The sequence below is a fragment of the Manihot esculenta genome, chromosome 11 (genome assembly GCF_001659605.2).
Source record: "Manihot esculenta cultivar AM560-2 chromosome 11, M.esculenta_v8, whole genome shotgun sequence".
Taxonomy (NCBI): domain Eukaryota; kingdom Viridiplantae; phylum Streptophyta; class Magnoliopsida; order Malpighiales; family Euphorbiaceae; genus Manihot; species Manihot esculenta.
The window spans coordinates 14594391-14616432 of record NC_035171.2 but is presented as its reverse complement, the minus strand read 5'-3'; the positions used below and the strand labels follow the sequence as shown (position 1 = coordinate 14616432).

The window sequence follows — 22042 nt, the reverse complement described above, 5'->3', positions numbered from 1 at the left end:
TGCTCTAAATCTCGTTACTATGATTTTCCTTCTGCAAGATCACCACTGAGTGCTTCGTTGGATCCAATACTAATTTCAAAATCTTTAGGCCCTTTTCTTTGCCTTCCATATTGGCGTTAGCCTGGGAAATAGCGTTGCTTGATTGTCGAGCAATTTTTCAAATCATACAAAAAATAAAATTTATTTTTAAAAAATAAAATTTATTTTTAAAATCAGGATCCGAAAATATTTTCGGATCCTGTGTGTCAACCAACTGAGTTCGCCAGGCGTAGTGGCGAACCCAGTGGTTCGCCAGGCGTAGTGGCGAACCCAGTGGTTCGCCACCAATGGTGGCGAACTTTGCTTGGTCGGAGCACTATCCACTCGGCCGTGCCACGGGAGCAGTCCCGTGGCTTCCAGCGTGGCTTGTTCGGCACCCAACGTGCCGAACAAGTCACTTAAAGCTGCAACGGGCCGAACTAGCCAACAATTTCAACGGCAGTAACGCCGGCCAGCGACCGCTCCGTTTCCTGCTCGATGTCCGGTGGATTGCGCAACGGTTGCGCATTCGCCGGATGTTTGAGCCAACGCCGGCGCTCTCAAGATCTGCGGAATTGCTAAAATCTCTTTGATCTCAAGACACCCGGGTTGTGCACGGCTGCGATCTTCATTGGCAACAGCGACGATGGGACGCGACTGTGGGGGCGGCGGCGGCCAGGGCTTCTTCCTGAGGAAGAAGATGCCCAAATTACTATTCTGCCCCTGAAGAAAAAAAAAACTTTTTTTAAAAAATAAATTATTTTATTTTAGTCTTTAAATTAAATTTATGTAAAATAATTTTATTTTAATTTTTATTATTTTTGTTATTTATGCATATTTTAAAAAAATTTAAATAAAAACTTGGTGGAAAGAAATTATTTGTGTTGGAGAAGAAGATTTGCTGGAAATGAAGGCTGTGATGGAGAAAGAGAAGAGAAGGAAGGAAGGAAGATTTGCTGGAGAAGAAGATTTGCTGGAGAAGAGAAGGGTTGTGCATGCAAAGCCGCGTGGCTGTGCATGCATCAGAAAAGAGTGAACTCTTTTCCGCATGTTCGGCACCAATGGTGCCGAACATGCCTCGCTGCAGCCACATCACAGAGTACTCTGCTCCCGTGGCACGGAACCAATGTTCGCCGCTATGAATGGCGAACATTAGTAAGTTCGCCATCAATGGTAACGAACAATTGATTGTCGAGCAATATTTCAAATCATTGACCCTATGGTTTAAGCCTATTTTCTTATTTTTGTGTTGTTCATTATTGACCCTTTTCTTATGAGGAATATCCTTATTTCCTTTATTAGAAGGATGAGATTTCCTTTTTTTTTGTTTGCATATCTTTGTCGTTAATTATTGGAGGAGGATTCAAATCCTCAAAACCCTCTTTTGCTACCGCTAAATCTTGCTCAACATCTACTTCTGTAAGAATAGTGAAATGAGAACTTGAGCCCGTTGATCTTGGCTAGTTAATTACCTTCCTTTTCTGGAGCAATTTTTCAAATCATGCATAATATAAAAAATAATTTTAAAATCATGTAGGATCCGAAAATATTTTCGAATTCTGTGTGTCAACTCTGTGGGTTCGCCAGTCAAACTGGCGAACATGCTAGTTCGATATTGGAGGTGTCGAACTTATGGAAGTTCGACACTTAAAGTGGCGAAGTCTGTCTTGTTCGACACTATGAATGCCGAACAAACATTTCATTGCCACGGGAGCAGTTCAACTGCCTCCGTGGCAGCATGCGTAGCTCTTCGGCACTTATAGTGCCGAAGAGCTGCATGCATGCAGTGAATGGCCACTGCCTGCATCCATAAGAAAATAAAAATCTAATATTAAGTTTGTATAAATATTTTGTAATATATAATAAAATTTAATATTTTTAAAATAAATATAATTAAGAAAATAAAATGTAATAATTTTTTTTAAAATATAATATAATTTTATTTTTTGTTCACTGCATACATGCAGCTCTTCAGCACTTGCTACGCATGCTGCCACAGAAGCAGTTCGACACCCATAATATCGAACTAGCATGTTCGCCAGTTTGACTGGCGAACCCACTGAGTTCGACACACAGAATTCAAAAATATTTTCGGATCCTGCATGATTTTAAAATTATTTTTTATATTATGCATGACTTGAAAAATTGCTCCCTTTCCTGGTTCTGCCTTGTCGATGCTGCACCTGCATCCATTCCCCGAAATCCTCCTTCGGAGTCTAAGGTTAAAATATTTAGAGTCTACGAAGGGAAAAAATATGGCCTCTCGCGCTCTCTCTATGACCAATGAATGACCTCTTACAATGGCTGATGTTGAAGAAGATCTGGCCACAAAAAAGTGCAAAAACCGGGAATAAGATTCCGCTCTAGTGCGCAAGAGGATCTCCTTCAAGGATAAAGTGGTGGCAACCATGGATCTGGATGTGGAGAGGGACTTGGCTACGGAGAACGAAGTGGACTTTGATGAAAACAAAGTTGTCATCTCACTGAAGGGGCCCATTCCACTAGTTAATTTCTTGGATCAACTAGAACAATGGCTTGCAGAGCAATTTTTTAAATCATGCTAAAATGAAAATATATTTTTAAAATCATGCAGGATCTGAAAATATTTTTGGATTCTGTGTGTCAACTTAGCGAGTTCGGCAATCATAATGCCGAACTCGCAACAGTTCGGCGCCATAACTTCGGCATCTATGGCGCCGAACTGTTGCAAGATGGCATCTATGGCGCCGAACTGTTGCAAGTTCGGCACTAGAAGTGCCGAACCTTGCACGTCGAGGCTTGTTCGGCACTATGAGTGCCGAACAAGCCTCGTCCATGCCACGGGAGCAGTGCACTGCTCCTCCCGTGGCCACTGCCACGCTTCGCCAGATATTTGAAAGAAAAGGTTCGGCACTATAAATGCCGAACCCTTTCTGCATGCATGCAGGCCACGCGGACTTGCATGCCTGCTGCCTGCCTGACTTTTACCAAAGTCTCAGACCCACCTATCCAATTTATTTCACCCTGCCCGACAGTTTCACTTTCCTTTCTTTTTTCTTCTCCAGCTTTCTCTTCTTCTTCTCTGAGCTCTCTGTTCTTCTCCTCTCCAGCTCTCTGTTCTTCTTCTCTTCTCCACACTTTACCTTGTTTCTGCACCTCCACCTTCAGCAGCACGCCGGATCTTCTTCTCCTCTTCCACCTAACCGCTGAAAATTTTAATTATATATATTTTTGTTTTTATTTTATATATAAAAATAAATGTATAAATTTGAATGTTAAATGTTAGGAAAAATATAAAATATGTAAAATTAAGTAATATTAATAATATAATTTTTTATGTAATTTTTATAAATTTAAAAAATATAAATAATAAAATAATATATATTTTTAATTATTAATTTCAAAAATTAACCGTTGAACTAGCCAACGCTCAGTCCAATTACTTTTTTTATATATAATTAATTTTTTAATTTTTTTATATAATTAATTTTTTTCATCTCTCAAATTTTCAGCGGTTAGGTGGAAGAGAAGAAGAAGATCCGGCGTGCTGGTGAAGGTGGAAGTGCAGAAACGAGATAAAGTGTGGAGAAGAGAAGAAGAACAGAGAGCTGGAGAGAAGAAGAACAGAGAGCTCAGAGAAGAAGAAGAGAAAGCTGGAGAAGAAAAAAGAAAGGAAAGTGAAACCGCCGGGCAGGATGAAATAAATTGGGTGGGTGGATCTGAGACTTTGGTAAAAGTCAGGCAGCAGGCATGCAAGTCTGCGTGGCCATGCAGAAAGGATTCGGCACTTATAGTGCCGAACATTTTCTTTCAACGCTGACGCGTGGCCACCTCAGCCGAGCGTGGCCACGGGAGCAGTGAGCGTGGCCACGGGAGGAGCAGTTCTGGCATGGACGAGGCTTGTTCGGCACTCATGGTGCCGAACTTGCAACAGTTCGGCGCCATAGATGCCGAAGTAGCGAGTTCGGCATTATGACTGCCGAACTCGTTCAGTTGACACACAGGATCCGAAAATATTTTCGAATCCTGCATGATTTTAAAAATATATTTTTATTTTAGCATGATTTAAAAAATTGCTCATGGCTTGCACAGAGATGGAAAAAGGCTGTGATTGCGAGCAATTTTTTAAATTATGCATAATATAAAAAATAATTTTAAAATCATGCAGGATCCGAAAATATTTTTGGATTCTGTGTGTCAACTCAGTGGGTTCACCAGTCAAACTGGCGAACATGCTAATTCGATATTATGGGTGTCGAACTTATGGAAGTTCGACACTTAAAGTGGCGAAGTCTGTCTTGTTCGGCACTATAAGTGCCAAACAAGCTTCATGCATCTCCTGCATCCATAAGAAAATAAAAATTTAATATTAAGTTTGTATAAATATTTTTTAATATATAATAAAATTTAATATTTTTAAAATAAATATAATTAAGAAAATAAAATGTAATAATTTTTTTAAAAATATAATAATTTTATTTTTTAGATTATTTCATCCATCCGTTTTATTTTTTTATTATTTTAAAATTATTTATTTATTTTATTTATATTATTAAAATATATAAATTAATTAGTATTAATTTTATTTTATGTTTAAATTTTTGTAAATATTTTTTAATATACGCTCAAACAAAATCTGAATTTGTAGTATAAATAAAAGATTGGAATTCAGCCCTGCATGCATGCAGTGGATGGTCCTGCATGCATGCAGATGAAGGTAAGAAAATAAAACTTAATATTAAAGTTTATTAGAAATAAAAAATATTTATAAAAACTTAAATATAAAATAAAATTAATACTAATTAATTTATATATTTTAATAATATAAATAAAATAAATAAATAATTTTAAAATAATAAAAAAATGAAACGGATGGATGAAATAATCTAAAAAATAAAATTATTATATTTTTAAAAAAATTATTACATTTTATTTTCTTAATTATATTTATTTTAAAAATATTAAATTTTATTATATATTACAAAATATTTATAGAAACTTAATATTAGATTTTTATTTTCTTATGGATGCAGGAGACTGCATGCATGCAGCTCTTCGGCACATATACACTATAAGTGCCGAAGAGCTACGCATGCTGCCACGGAGACAGTTGAACTGCTTCCGTGGCAATGAAAAGCTTATTCAGCACTTATAGTGCCAAACAAGACAGATTTCGCCATTTTAAGTGTCGAACTTTCATAAGTTCGACATCCATAATATCGAATTAGCATGTTCGCCAGTTTGACTGGCGAACCCACTGAGTTGACACTCAGAATTTGAAAATATTTTTAGATCCTATATAATTTTAAAATTATTTTTATATTATACATTATTTGAAAAATTGCTCTGTGATTGCCAGGCTCCTTGGCAAGAAAATAGGCTATCGTGCCTTGGAATCAAGGCTCCAAACTCTATGGAGCACTGAAAAACTTTAAGATTCTTGACCTTGGTAATGATTATTTTCTAATAAAGTTCTTTACTGATGCATGTTTTCAAACATCGGTCTTGGATGGCCCATGGATAATTAATGGGAGCCATCTTCTGACACAATCGTGGTACCTTTCCTTTGATGTAGCCAATGATGAACTACATATGGCAGTGGTTTGGATTTGTTTATTAGGACTCCTAATATGATAAAGGTGGATATAAACACGACGGATGAAGTCCGAGAGAAATACGCTAGGCTTGCTATGGTAGTGGATCTACGCAGACCATTAGTGTCTAAGGTACAAGTTAGAGATAGGGTTCAAATCATTGAATATAAAAACTTGCCGATAATCTGCTTCAACTGTAGTAGAGCAGGCCATAAGAATTCAGATTATTCTTTGAAAGCCCAACAGGATGGAGATATGATGGGAAAGAAGGCACGAAGGAAATAACTCAGTATTTAATAAAATTTAATGTCTTTAATTTGAATATAATAGAAAAATTAATAAAAAAATTATCTTTTTTAATACATATAAAAAAGTAAAATAGACAAAAATTACGAGATAGAGAGATTTAAAAAAAAATTATTTGAGCCCTTAAATACTTCTCTATTCTATAATATTCAGTTCTATTAGGAGTGTAAATGAACCAAATTATTCGTGAGTTGCTCGAGACTCGACTCGATAAAAGATTAATCGAGTTTGGCTCGAGCTCAATTTTGAAACTCGTTATTTAAACGAGCCGAACTTAAGTTAAATAATATTTAATTTATTAAAACTCGTGAACTGACTCGTTAAGCAGACTCGTTAAATAAGCTCGTTGAGCATGCACGGTAAATAGGCTCGTTAAGTAAATTTGTGAAATAGTTTGTTAAATAAACTCATGAACAGGCTTATTAAGTAAGTTTAAGAACATGCTCATTAACAAGCTAATTAAGTAAACTCATAAACAAACTCATACATTATTTCATATTTAAAATCTAGTATATATTGTTTTATTTGAAAAACAATTTCATTATTTGATATACTAAAATTATTCATAATATAATCATAATATTAATTTGATTTTTTATTACAAAATTAATATTAACATCGTAAATAAAATGAAATGAAAACTTTAATTAAATGAAAACTTTAATTTTTGATATTTAAACATTTGAAAGATGATAATAATTATAAAAGTAATTACAATGTATATTATATTTTTAAAGAGTTTTATAATTATAGTTTAATTTTATTTAGTATATATATTTATAAAAAATATTAAAATATAAATAAATAATATAAAATATAAAATTAAATTAATATTTATGTGTAAATTCGAATAAATTATTCTAAAAATTAATATTATTAAATAATTAAAATAAAAATAACTACAAAATTATAAAATATAAATTATTATAAATGCTTAAAAATCATATTTTTAAAAACCACAAATAACTAATATAAATTATTATAATAAATACTATTTAATATCATTATTCAAATAATATTATATAATAAATTAAGTTGTAAAATTAAATATTTTATAAAATTAAAATATAATTATACAAATATTTCTAAACTAAATATTGATATTTATATCTAATTAATTATTATTATTATATTTATATAATTATTCACATGTTGCATATAAGTCTTTTCACTAAACTTCATAATTTTAATTAAAACAATTTAATTTTAAATGAAATCCTCCCCTGCAAATTGCATCTGAAATTTGTCTCCCAAGCCAATCACGCTGCATCAGACATCGTATTTCAACCAGAGAAGAGAGGACCCTTCGACCGCCTGAGCAGCAGCACGTCGTGCCAGCACACCGCCGCATCACGTGCCTGTGAGGTGCCGCACCACTGCATCTCGTGCTCGTGAGCCGCCGCACGCCGCACCTCTGCTTCGACCGACCACCGCTCGTTTGCAGCCCACCTCTGCATCGCGCGACTGGAAACCCCCGCACCACTGCACCTCGTACTCGTGAGCCGCCGCACGCCGCACCTCTGCATCGACCGCTCGTTGCAGCCCGCTTCTGTATCGCGACTGTGAACCGCCGCCGCACGCCCGCACCTCTGCATCGACTGCTTGTTTGCCGCCCACCTCGCTCCTCTGCAGTTCAGCAGTTCAACGGTAAGTATTTTTTTTTAAATCTGAAGAAAATAGTTCTGGGTCGAATTTTGATTGGTATTGTTGGAACCATTATGAATTTATTAAGACATTCAAGTGTTTATAGGCATCATAATGTTGATTAGACATACTTAGCTTGTAGTTCCAAAAAATGGAGTCCTTTATGGTTTTCTTTGACAATGGAGGTGTTTATTCCATTCTGTTTCCTAATCACAAGTAGATTGAGTGTTAAAAGTACGCAACATATGAATATTCATTATTTTTATCAATACTTAAGTAGTTAACTTGCAGAAGAGATATATTTGATAGCATCTTGCTGTGCAAAGTTCATATTGTTAAACGTGATTGATATGGTATGTTATTGTAAAGTGGGCTTGGAGTAATTTCACTTTGGTTTTTGGATAATTAATTATTTTATAAAAAAATTATTTTTTAGTCCCTTAACCACTTACGTCCCTTTATCTAGCCGACCCAACACTTAAATTCCTCACTTTTTCTTACGTCCAAATTCATAGTCCTTCCATCCATTTAAGCCCTTTGGTCAAAGATTCAAAGGTGATTCAAAGGGGAGAATTGAAAATACCATCCTCTCTACATGAAATCTCTATTTTTCTTCAATTTCATATCTTCTCCATTTCCTTTTATCCATTGTTAATTCTCCTCTTCTTTTTTTCTCTCTTTTTTTCATCTTTCTCTCCCTCATATTTTCTCTATTTTCTTTTGACATTGTTGATTTTTTTTTTCTCTTTTTCATCTTTTTTCTCCCTTATATTTTCTCTATTTTTTTTACATTGTTGATTTTTCTTTTTTTTCCTCTTTTTCATCTTTGTTCACCCTCATATTTTTTCTATTTCTTTTGATATTGTTGATTTTTCTCTTTTTTTTTTCCTCTTTACCATCTTTCTTCTCCCTGAAGCATTATTTGAGAGCAGAAAGGGTAGGAGTTATGGTGAAGAAGAAGAAGTTGCAGAAATGGTAGGAGTTATGGTGAAGAAGAAGAAGAAGAAGAAGAGACATTGAGTTTGGGTTTCGTGGAACTTTTAGTGATGGTCAATTTTGTCAATTCACGTGTTCCAAACGGCTATTTTGGAAGGAAGGACTACGAATTTGGACAGAAGAGAAAGTGAGGGACTTAAGTGTTCGGTCGCCAAAATAGAGAAACAGAAGTGTTAATTACGTTAAACCTCAGGGACTAAAAAGTAATTTTCCCTTATTTTATTGTTTCCATCATTTCTCAACATGCCCTCTCAGCATTTGCAAAGTGGAATTGTTTGAAAAATTACAGTGAATTCTCTCTAAAAAAAGTTATTATTATTAAAGGGATAAATATGATGAATTTAATTAATTTTAGAAATACTCGACTTATTAAAAGTAAATAAAAAAATATTTAATAATAATCGTTAGAACTATAAAATATTACTTAATTTAGTAATATTTTATATTAATATTACTGTTTTTCTATGAGATTGATCAACTTCACATGATTTAATTTGGTGCTGTAAATATGTTCACGCTTTCATGGGATGCCTGGGTTTGCATTTAATCTGGATTCTACTTAGTATTCATCATTTTTGCTGTTGTGGTTTCATCATATTTGTTTTATGGAAATTTTGGGTTTTGTCAACAGTTGAGGTGCCTCTAACTTATCAATGCTGCTCCATTTTTACGGTTTGCTCTTTTATCTGCTAATAATGTATATGTGTTGATATTTTTTTATTCTTGTTTATTTGCTATTTAGTTAATTTTGAAATGTCAGCATTAAATGGCAAGTTGTACATGTGCTATTGAGGAGGATGTGGATTGGAGTATGCATTTCGTAGTTGCATTTTATGAATCTTTTCCAAAGTTTTTGTTTATAATTTATATTATTATTATGACATGTTTTTTAAAAGTGTAATATTCTAATGCTTTTTATTTTTCTTTTCCGAAGGCTTTGAAGGAAAACCATCTTGCATTGATATCTTGGAGTTGGAAGATTACATATTTGAGCTCCTTCTTGTTGTAATTTGTGATAACATTTTCAATATAGTGTTGTTTGGCTTGCTTGTTTTATTTAAAATGACTATGTCTTGGAGCTTCTTTTTATTGCAATTATTTTTATGTTCTATAGTTATTATTAAGTGTTATTACTACTGCTACACTTCTTCTTACTATGATGCCGAAAATCTTTTTAGTGCATAGTTCTATTAGTTTATTGCATTCCCACATGTTGGGTCTATAGGGATTATGGATAGCAAGGTAGGAAAATAAATTTATGCATTAAGTGTTTTTGGAGTTATTTGATTTGAGTGTTTTTTCCCTTCAACTTTGGCCCTTTGATTAAAGACGTGGACGGTTACACTAGAGAATTTTCATAACAGCCTTCACTCTATGCAGGTACAAACTAGGTGGGATGACTCTTGATTTTTGTTTCACCCATTGTATTCTGCTGTTGATTTTTGTTTCACCCATTGTAATCTGGATAGCTTCTTACCCAAATTATATGGTTTCCAAGCTGGAAGCTATTGAGCTAATTTTTAGCTTTCTACGGATTGAGAAACATATGGAGAAGCTTTAGATCCATTCTTCTTTTACCAAAAACAAAACCTGTTTTTATCTCCAAAACTATCCATGCATTAAGCCTAAATTTAACTTCAAATATAAAGTTGAAGTTACCCCCAAGTCTTACATTGTCACTTGAGCAAAAACCTAGGGATCCTTGGACGTTCTCTCTTTAATTTCTGCAGACAAAGCCAAGACCTATATTTCTTTACTGTTAATCCCCTAAGAAGAAGGAGAGGAATAGATAAAATGGGTTGCAGTTGCAGTCCCTTGTTCCTTGGGAGATGTTGGACTTCCACTTCCATTAACATCAGTCAGTCTCCAACTATTTTTAATAATAGCAACAGCAATAGAACCTCAATTTTGCCATCACTGACTCTTTTTCATCTTTGTCATGCATCAAAAGACCTTCAAACTGGTTCTATGCTTTGCTTCAATGCATCACTGGAAACTAATGCCAGTTGCAACAAGGAATTGACAATTACCCAAAGAAAACCCTCGCCATTTGATTTTCCCTTGGGGAGTGGTGGTAGTTGGAATAACAACAACAACAATAACAATAATCCCATTGATCCATGGTGGTGGAATGATGGTAGTGACTCCTCAGAGAGTCATTTTCCCTTTATCTGCTTCTTATGTTGCTCTGTGGTTTTCTGGGTTTTCATCAACCTGCACTTGGCTTCTTCAGCACTTGCAAAAGCAACTCTCTCTCCAGAGGAAGAGGAGGTTGTCGATGAGAAGGTTTGGGAAATTAAAGGAAGCAAGTGGATTAGGCTCATTCCTGATTTCTTCAAGGATGAATTTCTCGTTGCTCCATCATCATCAGGACCATCACATGATAATAGATCACCGTCATGGTTGAGCATTGGGGGAAATTTATGGCTACAATGTAGAGCCCTCTTCATTCAACTCATGCTCCCTGAAGGATTTCCTCTCAGCGTGACATCTGATTACTTGGATTACTCACTTTGGCGGGGTATACAAGGTGTTGCCAGCCAAATAAGTGGTGTTCTTGCCACCCAGGTATATACCATTCTTAAAAATATTATTTATATTTTTCTTTCCATTCGGTTTGTTTCACTTGTGCTGTTGCAGCTACTTATTATTATGATTATCATATTTTTTTGGTTTGTTAACACATAAGTAGGCATTGCTTTATGCTGTTGGATTGGGTAAAGGGGCCATTCCAACTGCAGCCGCCATCAATTGGGTCCTCAAGGATGGAATTGGGTATCTCAGTAAAATCATCTTGTCCAAATACGGGCGCCATTTTGATGTCAATCCTAAAGGGTGGAGGTTGTTTGCTGATCTTTTGGAAAATGCTGCCTTTGGTTTGGAGATTTTGACTCCTGCTTTTCCTCATCTCTTTGTTGTTATTGGTGCTGCTGCTGGAGCTGGACGCTCTGCTGCTGCTCTTATCCAGGTACTTATACTTACTAAGCAAGACTGATGATATCCGAACATTGCCAGAAGGAAAAAAAAGGCAATGCTTTTGACTTTATAACCTTCTGATAGTTATTCCTTCTGTGTTTCATTGTGCTTTTGGGTGTCATTTGGCACAGAAAGGTAAATTTCAATTTTTGGCATGAAAGTGGCTTTCTTTTGGATTTTTTTTTCAGCAATTGTTTAGCTTAATTTTTATATGCAATTATATGCTTGTAGCTTAATAAAAAGTTATGGCATTTGCATATTTGAATTTTTTTTAATGTTGTTATTTCATAAAACGAGAGTCTATCTTCCAGTATTAACTAGACGTCATGATAAAGGGTTGCTAAATTTTGACATAATTAATAGGCTGCTACAAGGAGCTGTTTCTATGCTGGTTTTGCTGCTCAAAGGAACTTTGCTGAGGTATGAAAATGTTGCTTTAGATTAATTTTTAGTTCAACTGCATTTGAGAGCATACAAAGTCTCTTTCCTCCATTGTTTGGCACAAAGTTGGATTCGTGTGTTGCTACGGTCGATGCTACCATGTCCTCATTTACTTTCGTAACTTCTATTCTATGTTGTTCTTTCTAACAACAATTATTAATTGTAGGTAATTGCAAAGGGTGAAGCTCAAGGAATGGTGAGCAAATTTATAGGCATCATGCTTGGTATCGCACTCGCCAATGGCATAGGCTCTTCTACTCCCCTCACCCTTGCTTCATTCAGCGTGGTGACATGGATCCACATGTTTTGCAATCTGAAATCATATCAATCCATTCAACTGAGGACCTTAAACCCCTATCGTGCAAGTAATTTGCCTATTCCTTTTGTTGTCTTTTTTCCCATTTACAGTAGTTTCCTAATGATGTTCTTATTGCTTTGCTTAAAAAATGAATTATTATAGAAGGAAATGAAGTGAAATTAGAGGCAATAAATCACTGATTTGGAATAAAACATTGTGATGCAAACAACGGATATGATAAATTATTGGTTTTACTTCATTTAGCTCAGGGATTTATAGCATACTTAGACATACATGGATGCCCCAGCAATGTAACTTGGATGCCATTATGCTGGTAAGGCTATCTGCAACCCTAAATGCCTAAGTTAAGCAGCAATGGACATCCTCCAAAAGAACCATCTGAGCTGCTCCCTTTATTATCGGCAAATTTGTTGGCTATGGAGTTTCTTTGTTTTGAAGAATCATTTAAGAAAAGACCTTCTGTGTGAATGTGATTAGATGGAGAGAACAAGTTAATCACTTCTGAACATGGAGAGTGAGGAGGATATTTCTCGAAGAAGGTAAAATGAATAACATGGTGATTAGTGAGGTGTGATGTCTTATTTAACAGCAAGGTTGTTAAGTTGATGCAGAAATTCTAAAAAACCTCAATTTGTTCAGCAATGATAAGTGTAGGTGATAAGTTTTCATAAGATGACTATGGTAAAGGATGGGGACACTGAGATGGATATGTGGAAATATAAGGATTGGATGAGAAATGAGTGCATTCGTAAGTGAAAGCAGCCTTCATTGAGAATAATTTGTCAGAGTGGGGAATGAGATGCGTAGACTATTAGATGTACTGATGCTAAAAGTCGAAAACTTATGCAAGTTGTAGGAAAGAAGATGAGAGGTAGATGAAGTCACGGGCGGCTAGAATGACTTTAGCATTCCTTACACCTTAAGGAGTATGTAGCTTTAAACTGAGTAGTGCAAATGAAATGATCATATGACTAATTAAATTACTAACTTAGTTTTGGTTGGGTGGCAAGTTAAAGTCACAATTTGATGTAAAATATTACTTCATCTCTACGAAGTTGACCTGAAAGGAATCTTTTAGCTGCTTTCTTTCTATTAATTTGAAACAGAACAAGGCAGTGTCATTGATGTTTTTACTTCTCAGTATAATGTCATATGGCAGAAATTGCACTGTTAAAGTTATTTCTGTTACAAATTGATTTAGACCTGGGCTAGTCTCTATAACTGAAAAAGAAATGCGCTTATACATGCATATATGTGTATCTTATAAAAAAATGGATCATAACAAGTTAGCAAGTAATAACTTCTCGCAGAATATTATTATAGGATACATATAAGATTAATTTTTTTAGTTTTCTTTTTTAATTAACTGTTTTAGATTCATTATAAGTACAGCTATTAAAGCATGAAAAGTACGTAAGTGTAGCCATTGTCCAGTTTAGGCCAGGAACCAGGCAATAATTAGACTGACTGGAACCACAACTTGAACTAGACCAGTCTGATTCCCAGTCCAAACAGGATGTCCCCTTTTGAAAATTGGAAAAAATGGGTTAATAATTAGATTGTTCAAACCAGACCAAACAGGCACCAACAAGCACTAGGGGGATCCTGCAATCTGATCCTGGTATCCTTGAGCCTGAACAAGCACTGGACCAGCGATCAAGCCCAAAGGTGTTTATTGCTTAATGTTTTAATTAAATTTAGAGTTTGTTTGGTTTGAGGTTGGGGAGTTAGAAAAGCACTTGTTAGGGAAAGTGTTAAATTTGGGTCAGACCTGACTCATCCCAAAAGCTAGCTCAAGGGGGATGATTGTCTATGGCCCATATAAGGGGCCCAAATTTAACAGAAAGCAAAATTTTGGATGCTTTTTAGAAAAAAAGATATTATTTTGGTGTTTTTATGGCTAAATTATGACAAAAATAATTTTAAATCAAGTTTTAATATTTTCTAACTGTTATTTTTTAGGAAAGTGCTTTTCTTACTGCAGCTCTAACAAAAATACCAAATAGGCCCTTAGTATCTTGAAAGCTTAAAATAATTAATCATTTTTGCAGTCATGAATTTATTTTTAGTTTTAATTTTGAAACATTTTTTTAAACATCCATGCAGTTGAAGTGTAACTTTTCTAAGCAAAGTCGATAAGTATAAATCATTTACTTATGATATAGAGGAAGAAAATGTTGTATTTTATTTTAAATAGTTACATATGTTTTTTTTTTTCTTTTTTTTTCTGTAAATGATCATCTCACAGCAGCTCTAGACAAGTGTTTGGCAGCAACTAGAATTACTCTTAAGGTTGAGTGTTCGATTGAGAGTCTTCTAAAATGTCAAATTCTCTTTGATTTTTGTTCAATTGGGTGACATGGCATCTTCTGAAGTTATTAAATTATTTTTACCTTGACCAGTCCATCTATTTGAACTATGACTAGAATGCATTAATTCCCACATCGTAATCTCCATCATAAGGCATAACCATAACGTATAATGGAATGAATTTTCTTTCATTGTTTTATCAGGTTTAGTTTTTAGTGAATATCTTCTCAGTGGCCAGGCACCTCCAATCAAAGAGGTTAATGATGAGGAACCACTTTTTCCAGCTTTGCCATTTCTTAACGTAAATTGTAAGGATAAAGTGAGTTGCTCTATTTGGGACTTCCAAGTTGCCTTTTCTGATATTATTAATGACATTTCAGTTCTGAAAAGTTACAATTATGTGGATTAAGAGTTTTATTTGTTTTCATATTGCAAGTTGCTTTATTTGTATCTGTCTTGTTGTCTATTTCAGCCACAGTCAGCTGTACTATCTTCAGGAGCAAGGGATGCAGCTGCTGAAATTGAGAACCGGTTGCAGCTTGGCTCAAAGCTTAGTGATATTGTGAAAAATAAGGATGAAGTGCTTGCATTGTTCAATCTGTATAGAGATGAAGGCTACATTTTGACCGAACACAAGGGAAGATTCTGTGTAAGTCTGCTACCTTATTATTTTGAATCTGAATTTTCGCTCACTTTCAGTCCAAACTGAAGGGAAGAATAATACTAAAGGTTAATTGGGTTACTTTCTATCACCTTTATGCTTTGTTTGCATCTTTTTCATCCCACGTTCATTGATTTCTTTGTTTGGTTTCATCCTTCATTTTATTGATATCTTTGATCTGTCTGTTACATCAGGGAAAAGGGGGCCTAAAAATCATTACTTCAAAAGGCCATGTTACCTTGCTTTCTTCGTAATTTCTTGTTTCCAATTCATTTCTTGCAAAATTCTCTTAGATGTCGCCTGTCATGAAACAAGTAAAATCCCACTGAGGTGAAAAGTGAATAGAATGAACAATATTTCTGCATGTGCATGTGCCCAACCAGTGTGTGGTGTTTCTGATGAATTGAGAAGGTAGTGAATTACCATAGTAAGCATGCAGTCGACGAAAGAAGATGTGAACACCCAAGGCATGCTGGTGAATGAAGACAATATTGTCCATTTAAAACCTGTTTTAATTTCTGCAGAAAGCAACCGAAAAAATGAAAGGACTGTCGTTACTTTTATTGCTTTTATTTGAGTGACAAATTATTAATACAAGGTATTGAGCTTAATAGTGTTTTATTTTGATTTATTGGGTGGGATCAGGTAGTGCTTAAAGAAAGTTGTTCAGGACAAGACATGCTCAAGGCAGTATTCCAAGTGAATTACTTGTACTGGTTGGAGAGAAATGCGGGCATTGAAGCAAGAGGTACCTGTGCTGATTGCAGACCAGGGGGAAGGCTACAGATATCTCTAGAATACACGCAATGGGAATTCACCCATGTCAAAAACGATAGCGTATCAATGGGTTGGGTTGCTGATGGACTTATTGCAAGACCTTTACCAAACAGGATAGGTCCAGGTGATATGGCTCCGTCAATAGCAACCTGAACTGATACCATCTGCTAAGGATCATGATTGGGAATTGTTTGATCATCTTTATCCAAGAAAGAGATGCAAACTACATATCCTGCTTCAAAAATGGTAACTAAACACTGATTCAACCAACCATGATTGAAAAGTTTCACAAGGTTAAGCGAGCGAGGCACTGAACACACAAATCTAATTTTTACAAATAATTTTCAGATTTCAATCATTGATAGTGGGAGAATGTCTTTGCAATGGGACTTCCTTTAGATGTAGTTAGGGTTTTGAAAATTGGGTAGTACTATTTGTATTGCTCAGTGAAATGTGGATTTTCGCCTGTTACTATTGTTCTCTGTCTCGTCTTTCTCTTCTATTCTCTCTAATTCTGCTTTCTTTCTCCAGAATCTCTGTTTTATTCTTCCTAATTCTTCTCTGTTAGGGCTTAATCCTAACAGTGCAAAGTAATTTTATTATCATTATTTTTAAATTAATGCATTCACCAGCTTTGGAATTGAGAAACTGGTTAGAATGGGTAAACTTTTATGTTATAAATTAAAATTTGGTCACGACCTTGTTAGATTTAATTTAATTACCTGAAAATATTTTTTACGTGAATTTAATTCAGTGAATTTAATTCAGTTCGTGGAAAGTGCATCCTGTAGCCTTGAAAGGTCTAAGGTTCAACTCCCCCAACCCCTATTTCAAAAAAAAAAAAAAAGAATCGAAAAATTAAATCGAATGGAGTTTGAATTGGTTTTTTTAGTTCAGTTATTACATTTTAACAGTTTGGATGTTTTTGGTTCGGTTTAAATTAGTTTAGTGAGGGAACTGAACCAACCGATCTTTCTTTTATCTTAGTTTTATTCCACCGTTACATCGAAAATTAAGTTTTAACTCAATTCACCTACATTATTTTATTTAAAATCATATTTGTCATTCTCATTGCAAAAGATAATAAAATAATATACATATTTTTAATAATAAAATATAATTTTTTTTTTTAGTATGTAAAAAAAATTAATAATGAACACTAATTATTCTTATTTTTATTGTTTTAATCAAAACAAACAATAGTTATTGTATTTTTATTATTTTAATTATAAAAATAAATTTTTCAATATTAAATATAAATTTGTTATTTTATTTTGCAAAATTATTATCATTTTTAAAGTAAATCTAGTCCTTAATAAAAAGTTTTGAGTAAATTAAATGAAAATTTAGATTCCACTTATTCGCAAGCAAATAACTTGTATTCAAAATATATTTTTCACTTAAAATATTTTAATAAAATATTATATAATTTTTTTAAAAAAATAACTTATTTTTTATTTTTTAATTGTAATTTTAAAAAATTATTCACTTTCTTTTACATTATGATTGTTATATAAATTGAATATTATAATTTATTTTTAATATAATTTTTTTATTAATTATTTTTTAAAATGAGAATTTAAATTTTAAAATTAATAATAATTTTATTTTACTCAATTTGTATTAATATGAGTATAATGGAAAGATTAATAGAAAAAATTTATATTTTAATTAAAACGAGAAAAAAAAAGTGAAACTGATAGAAAATAAAAAGATAATAGATAGAAGGTAAACCTGTCAATCTGAGGTTTATACTTCAGCGTTGCTTTCTCTTAGCCAAAAAAAAAAAGTTTTTTGAAATTTATTTAATAATTTAAGATTATGATAAATTTATTTATTAAAAAAGATTTTACGGTTTACGTTGGTGAGGCGCTACTCTTGACATACTCGTAAAATATAATTTGTCAGTCAACATTTTCTTTTTAATTATAATTTTAAGTGGCGTCAGGTCAAGAAATATATATATATTTTAATTATTAATATATTATAATAATATATTTATATTATATTAATTTAATAATATTATTTATAATATAATTTTTTGTAATAATAAATATTTTTAATTATTTTTTATAAATATATTTTATTATTTTTAATATATTATTGTTTAATTAAATACTATCAGATAAATGTGTATAAAATTCTATTTATAATTTATTAATGAAAAATAAATAAATAAATATAAATATTTAAAATTATAAAAATTAAATTTATATTTTATTAAATTATTTTATATATGTCTAATAGTAAAATAATATTAATTTTATATAGTGTAGTAATATTTTTTATTTAAATATTAATAATAAAATATATTAAATATTAATATATTATATAGGGCTGAGCATTCAACTTAAAATTAAAAAACCGAATTCATGTGAATCGAAATTTTTGTTTGATTTAAAATTTTAATTGATCAGTTTGGTGTGAATTTTAATTTTTAAAAAATTTTAATTTTTAAAAAATTTTAATTTTTTGATTCCATCAGTTTGGTGTGAGTTTTAATTTTAAAAAATTTTTAATTTTTTGATTCGACATTATTTTTTGGAATTCACTTGGTGCATTTTTGAGTCCAAAAGGCATAATGTTCCATTCATATTGTCCAAATGGAACTGTGAAAGCAGTTTTATACTTGTCTTGTTTAGCTATCTGAATTTGCCAAAATCCAGATTTCATGTCAAATTTTGAAAATATTTGTACCTTATATAATCTGTTTAATAAATCTTGTTTATTTGGTATTGGGTATCTAATCCATTGTAAAACTTTATTTAAAGGTTTATAATTTATAACTAATCGATGTGCTCCTCTTTCAATTTTTGCATTTTTTACTACATAAAAGGCAGCACAAGACCATGGTGATTTGCTTGGTCTAATAAGTTTTTTATCTAGTAAATCTTGTATTTCTTTTTTACAATATTCTAACATTTCTTGATTCATTTGTATTGGTCTGGCTTTTGTTGGTATCTTTTGTTCACTAAAATCTGGTTCATAAGGTAAAGTAACAATGTGTTGTTTTCTGTCCCAAAATGCACTTGGTAAGTTTGAACATAAATCTTTTTCGAATTTATCTTGAATTTCTTTTATATATGTTGTTGAACATTTAGTTTTTCTAATTGTTCTTCTATTGAGTGTAAATCTTCTTTTAAAAACTTTATTTGGTTTTCTAGATTATTAATTTTACTTATATTTACTTGTTGGAATAAATTTATATCATGGTAATTTATTGGAGATATAAATTGGAAAAGAATATCTTGTCCTAACACATTAGTTTCTAGTCCTAATTGTGTTACCTTAAAGGGATATAACATTTGTAAAAATGGATTTCCTAATATAATTTGTGTATTAAGATTTTTTATTAACATAAAGCTAGTTTTAAAACAAATTCCATTGTTACAAATATGTGCACTAGGTATTTTGTAATCTATTTTAACTTTAGTAGAATTTGCTGCAGATAGAGTTTGTTTAGTCTTATGAAAGTATTTGCTTGGTATAATTCCTTGGTCTATATAATTCATATCTGCACCTGAGTCTAACATAGCTATGGTTTCTAAATTAAAATCTTTAATTGTTAAATTTAGTTTTACATACCATTTCTGATATTTAATTCTAGTAATATCATTAAATTTCAATGTTTGTTCTTCTTCTGTATCTGTATCTGTGTCTACTATTTCTTCTAGTTTAGTTTTGTCCTTTCCTGAACTCTGTCCTACACTTTGGTTTTGATTTTGCTGTATTTTTTGATTCTGTTCTAAATAATCACATCTTAATTTTAATTGTCTAACTTCTAATTTTAATTGTCTTATTTCTGATTGTAAATCTATAGAAGAAATTGTTGTTACAGGTTTTTTCTGTTTAAACATTTGTTCAATATCTTCAAACTTAGTTGGTGGTTCAGTTTCTTGTCTTATTTCTTCATTAATTAATTTTGTTAATTTTTTAAACATTTTTCGTTTAATATTAGAATCTTGTACCTGTTCTATTTGTTCTAATACTTGTTAATATTCTGTTAAAACATTTACTTTATTATTACAATTACAAATTTCTCCTTGACAATTATGATTACTATCGGTGCTATTTATTGTATCTGATGAATTGTCGCTACTATATTCATTTTCGAGTTCTGAAGAGGATAATTTTATTTGATCTATTTTATCTAGTAATTGTTCTATATTGTCAATTTTTAATGCTAAACCTAATTCATATATTTTCTTTCTTGCAGGACATTCTTTTGCAAAATGTCCTTTTTGGTTACATAAATAACATGTTATATTGTTCTTATTTTTTGGTCTTCGGAAATTATTTTTCTTATAAGTATTTCGTCTAAATTGTTTTCTTTTAAAAGGTTTTTTGTCTACTTGTTGATTATATTGCTTATTTCTATATGTAGATTTTCTATAAATTTTCTCTGTTCTGAAAGGTTTATATTTCTTTTTTTTATGTTTCTTTATTGTTCCAAATCCAAATTGTTCACACCAATTTCCTAACTCTTTTCTAGATTGTCTATTCTCCATTTTTAATTTTTGTTGTAATTTCATATCTCTGCATAATCTTAGTCCTGTTAAATTTACACATGTTATTAAATCTCCATATGTTAAATCATCGTATGATATATGGCCAAATTTTTGTTCAATTGTTTCTTTTACTTTTGTTGTAAATAATCTAGGTAAACCTGTTAAGAATTTTTCTTTCCAATGGTATGCATTTGGGTCTGCTAAAGCATAGACTCGTTTTAGAAAGTTGTCTTTGTACCATCTAAAATTTTCTAATTTCCTACATTTTAAATTTTGTAATATTTCACTGTTTCTTTCTGTATATAAGTCTAAATCTCCTATGAAATGTGAGATAATATTGTATACTAGGTATGCTAAGGTAAAAGATTATGGTTGTCCTGTTGTTGGGTCAATAACTGGTTCTCCTGTAGTACTATCAATTCTTCTTGCTGTTAGTATATTGGTTTTTATTTCATTACTTAGTAATTTGTCCCACCAAGTTCTTAACTCTCCTGTGAATCCTAATATTATATTCTCGGCTGCATCTCTTTCAGTAATACCAACTCTTTGTTTATAAATATTTCCTACGATGACCATTTCTTTGGTTACTTGTATTATTTCTATTTCTGATAAATCATCTATGTTCCATTCATAAATATTCTTCGCATTATATTGTTTTTGTTTTCTATCTAACCATTTCTTTGGTTACTTGTATTATTTCTATTTCTGATAAATCATCTATGTTCCATTCATAAATATTCTTCGCATTATATTGTTTTTGTTTTCTATCTAAGATTTTTAAATCATCTGGTTTATTATTTTGCCTTTCTATGGTATGAATATTAATGTCTTGGTCAGAGTCTGATACTTCTAAAGGATTGTATATGGTTTCATCATCATCATCAGAAGAAGTTTCATTGTATTCAGTTAGAATTGTTATCTTACCTTTATCTTTACTAATGGTTGGTTCTTCTATTTTTATTCCTCCTGAAGTACTAGTTTTTGGAGACATACTTTGTTCATCTAGTATTTTCTTTAATATTTTTGACATGTCATTCAATTCTGTCTTTGGATTTATTGTTACTATATCAATTGGATTTTGTGATGGTGGAATCATTTTTGTGAAATGTTTATTAATTTGTTTTTTAGCTGGATCTATGTCGTATGGTTTTGGATTATTATACCTTTGGGATAAATATGTTGTGTTTGGTTTGGGCATTATAGGAGATGGTGTTCGAGGTGTTTCTATATGTTCTATATTTGTAATTTCTTCGTGATTTCTATCTATTTTTTCTTCTATTCTATGTAATGATACATTGGTCCAATTGTTTTGTAAATTAATATCTCTTATATCATTACTTTGTATATTTGTAGTATTTACAATTGGTTGCATTCCGTGAGAAATTTGGTTCTTTTTGAAGAATACTCTATCCAGTGGTGGTCTTTCAGTTTCATGGGCTATATCACTAGGTTCTTCTGCATTATTTACTTTGTGCCATTTATGGATTTTCTTTTCTAATACATTTAATTTATT

General features: G+C 32.1%; 1 protein-coding gene across 3 annotated transcripts; it reads left to right on the top strand.

Annotated features, from left to right (window-relative positions):
• Positions 1-7145: 7145 nt before the first annotated feature.
• LOC110626434 (protein root UVB sensitive 1, chloroplastic) lies at positions 7146-16503 on the top strand. Of its 3 annotated transcripts, XM_021772337.2 has the most exons (9): positions 7146-7544; positions 9918-10395; positions 10489-11105; positions 11230-11505; positions 11877-11933; positions 12121-12319; positions 14787-14902; positions 15056-15232; positions 15890-16503. In XM_021772337.2, exons 2-9 carry the CDS (start codon positions 10332-10334, stop codon positions 16172-16174), a joined length of 1791 nt encoding a protein of 596 aa, XP_021628029.1. In that variant the 5' UTR covers positions 7146-7544; positions 9918-10331; the 3' UTR covers positions 16175-16503. The 3 variants fall into 3 exon arrangements, with proteins under 3 accessions (XP_021628029.1, XP_021628027.1, XP_021628028.1); XM_021772335.2 differs by having other exon boundaries at positions 9918-11105; XM_021772336.2 differs by having other exon boundaries at positions 9472-11105.
• Positions 16504-22042: the final 5539 nt, after the last annotated feature.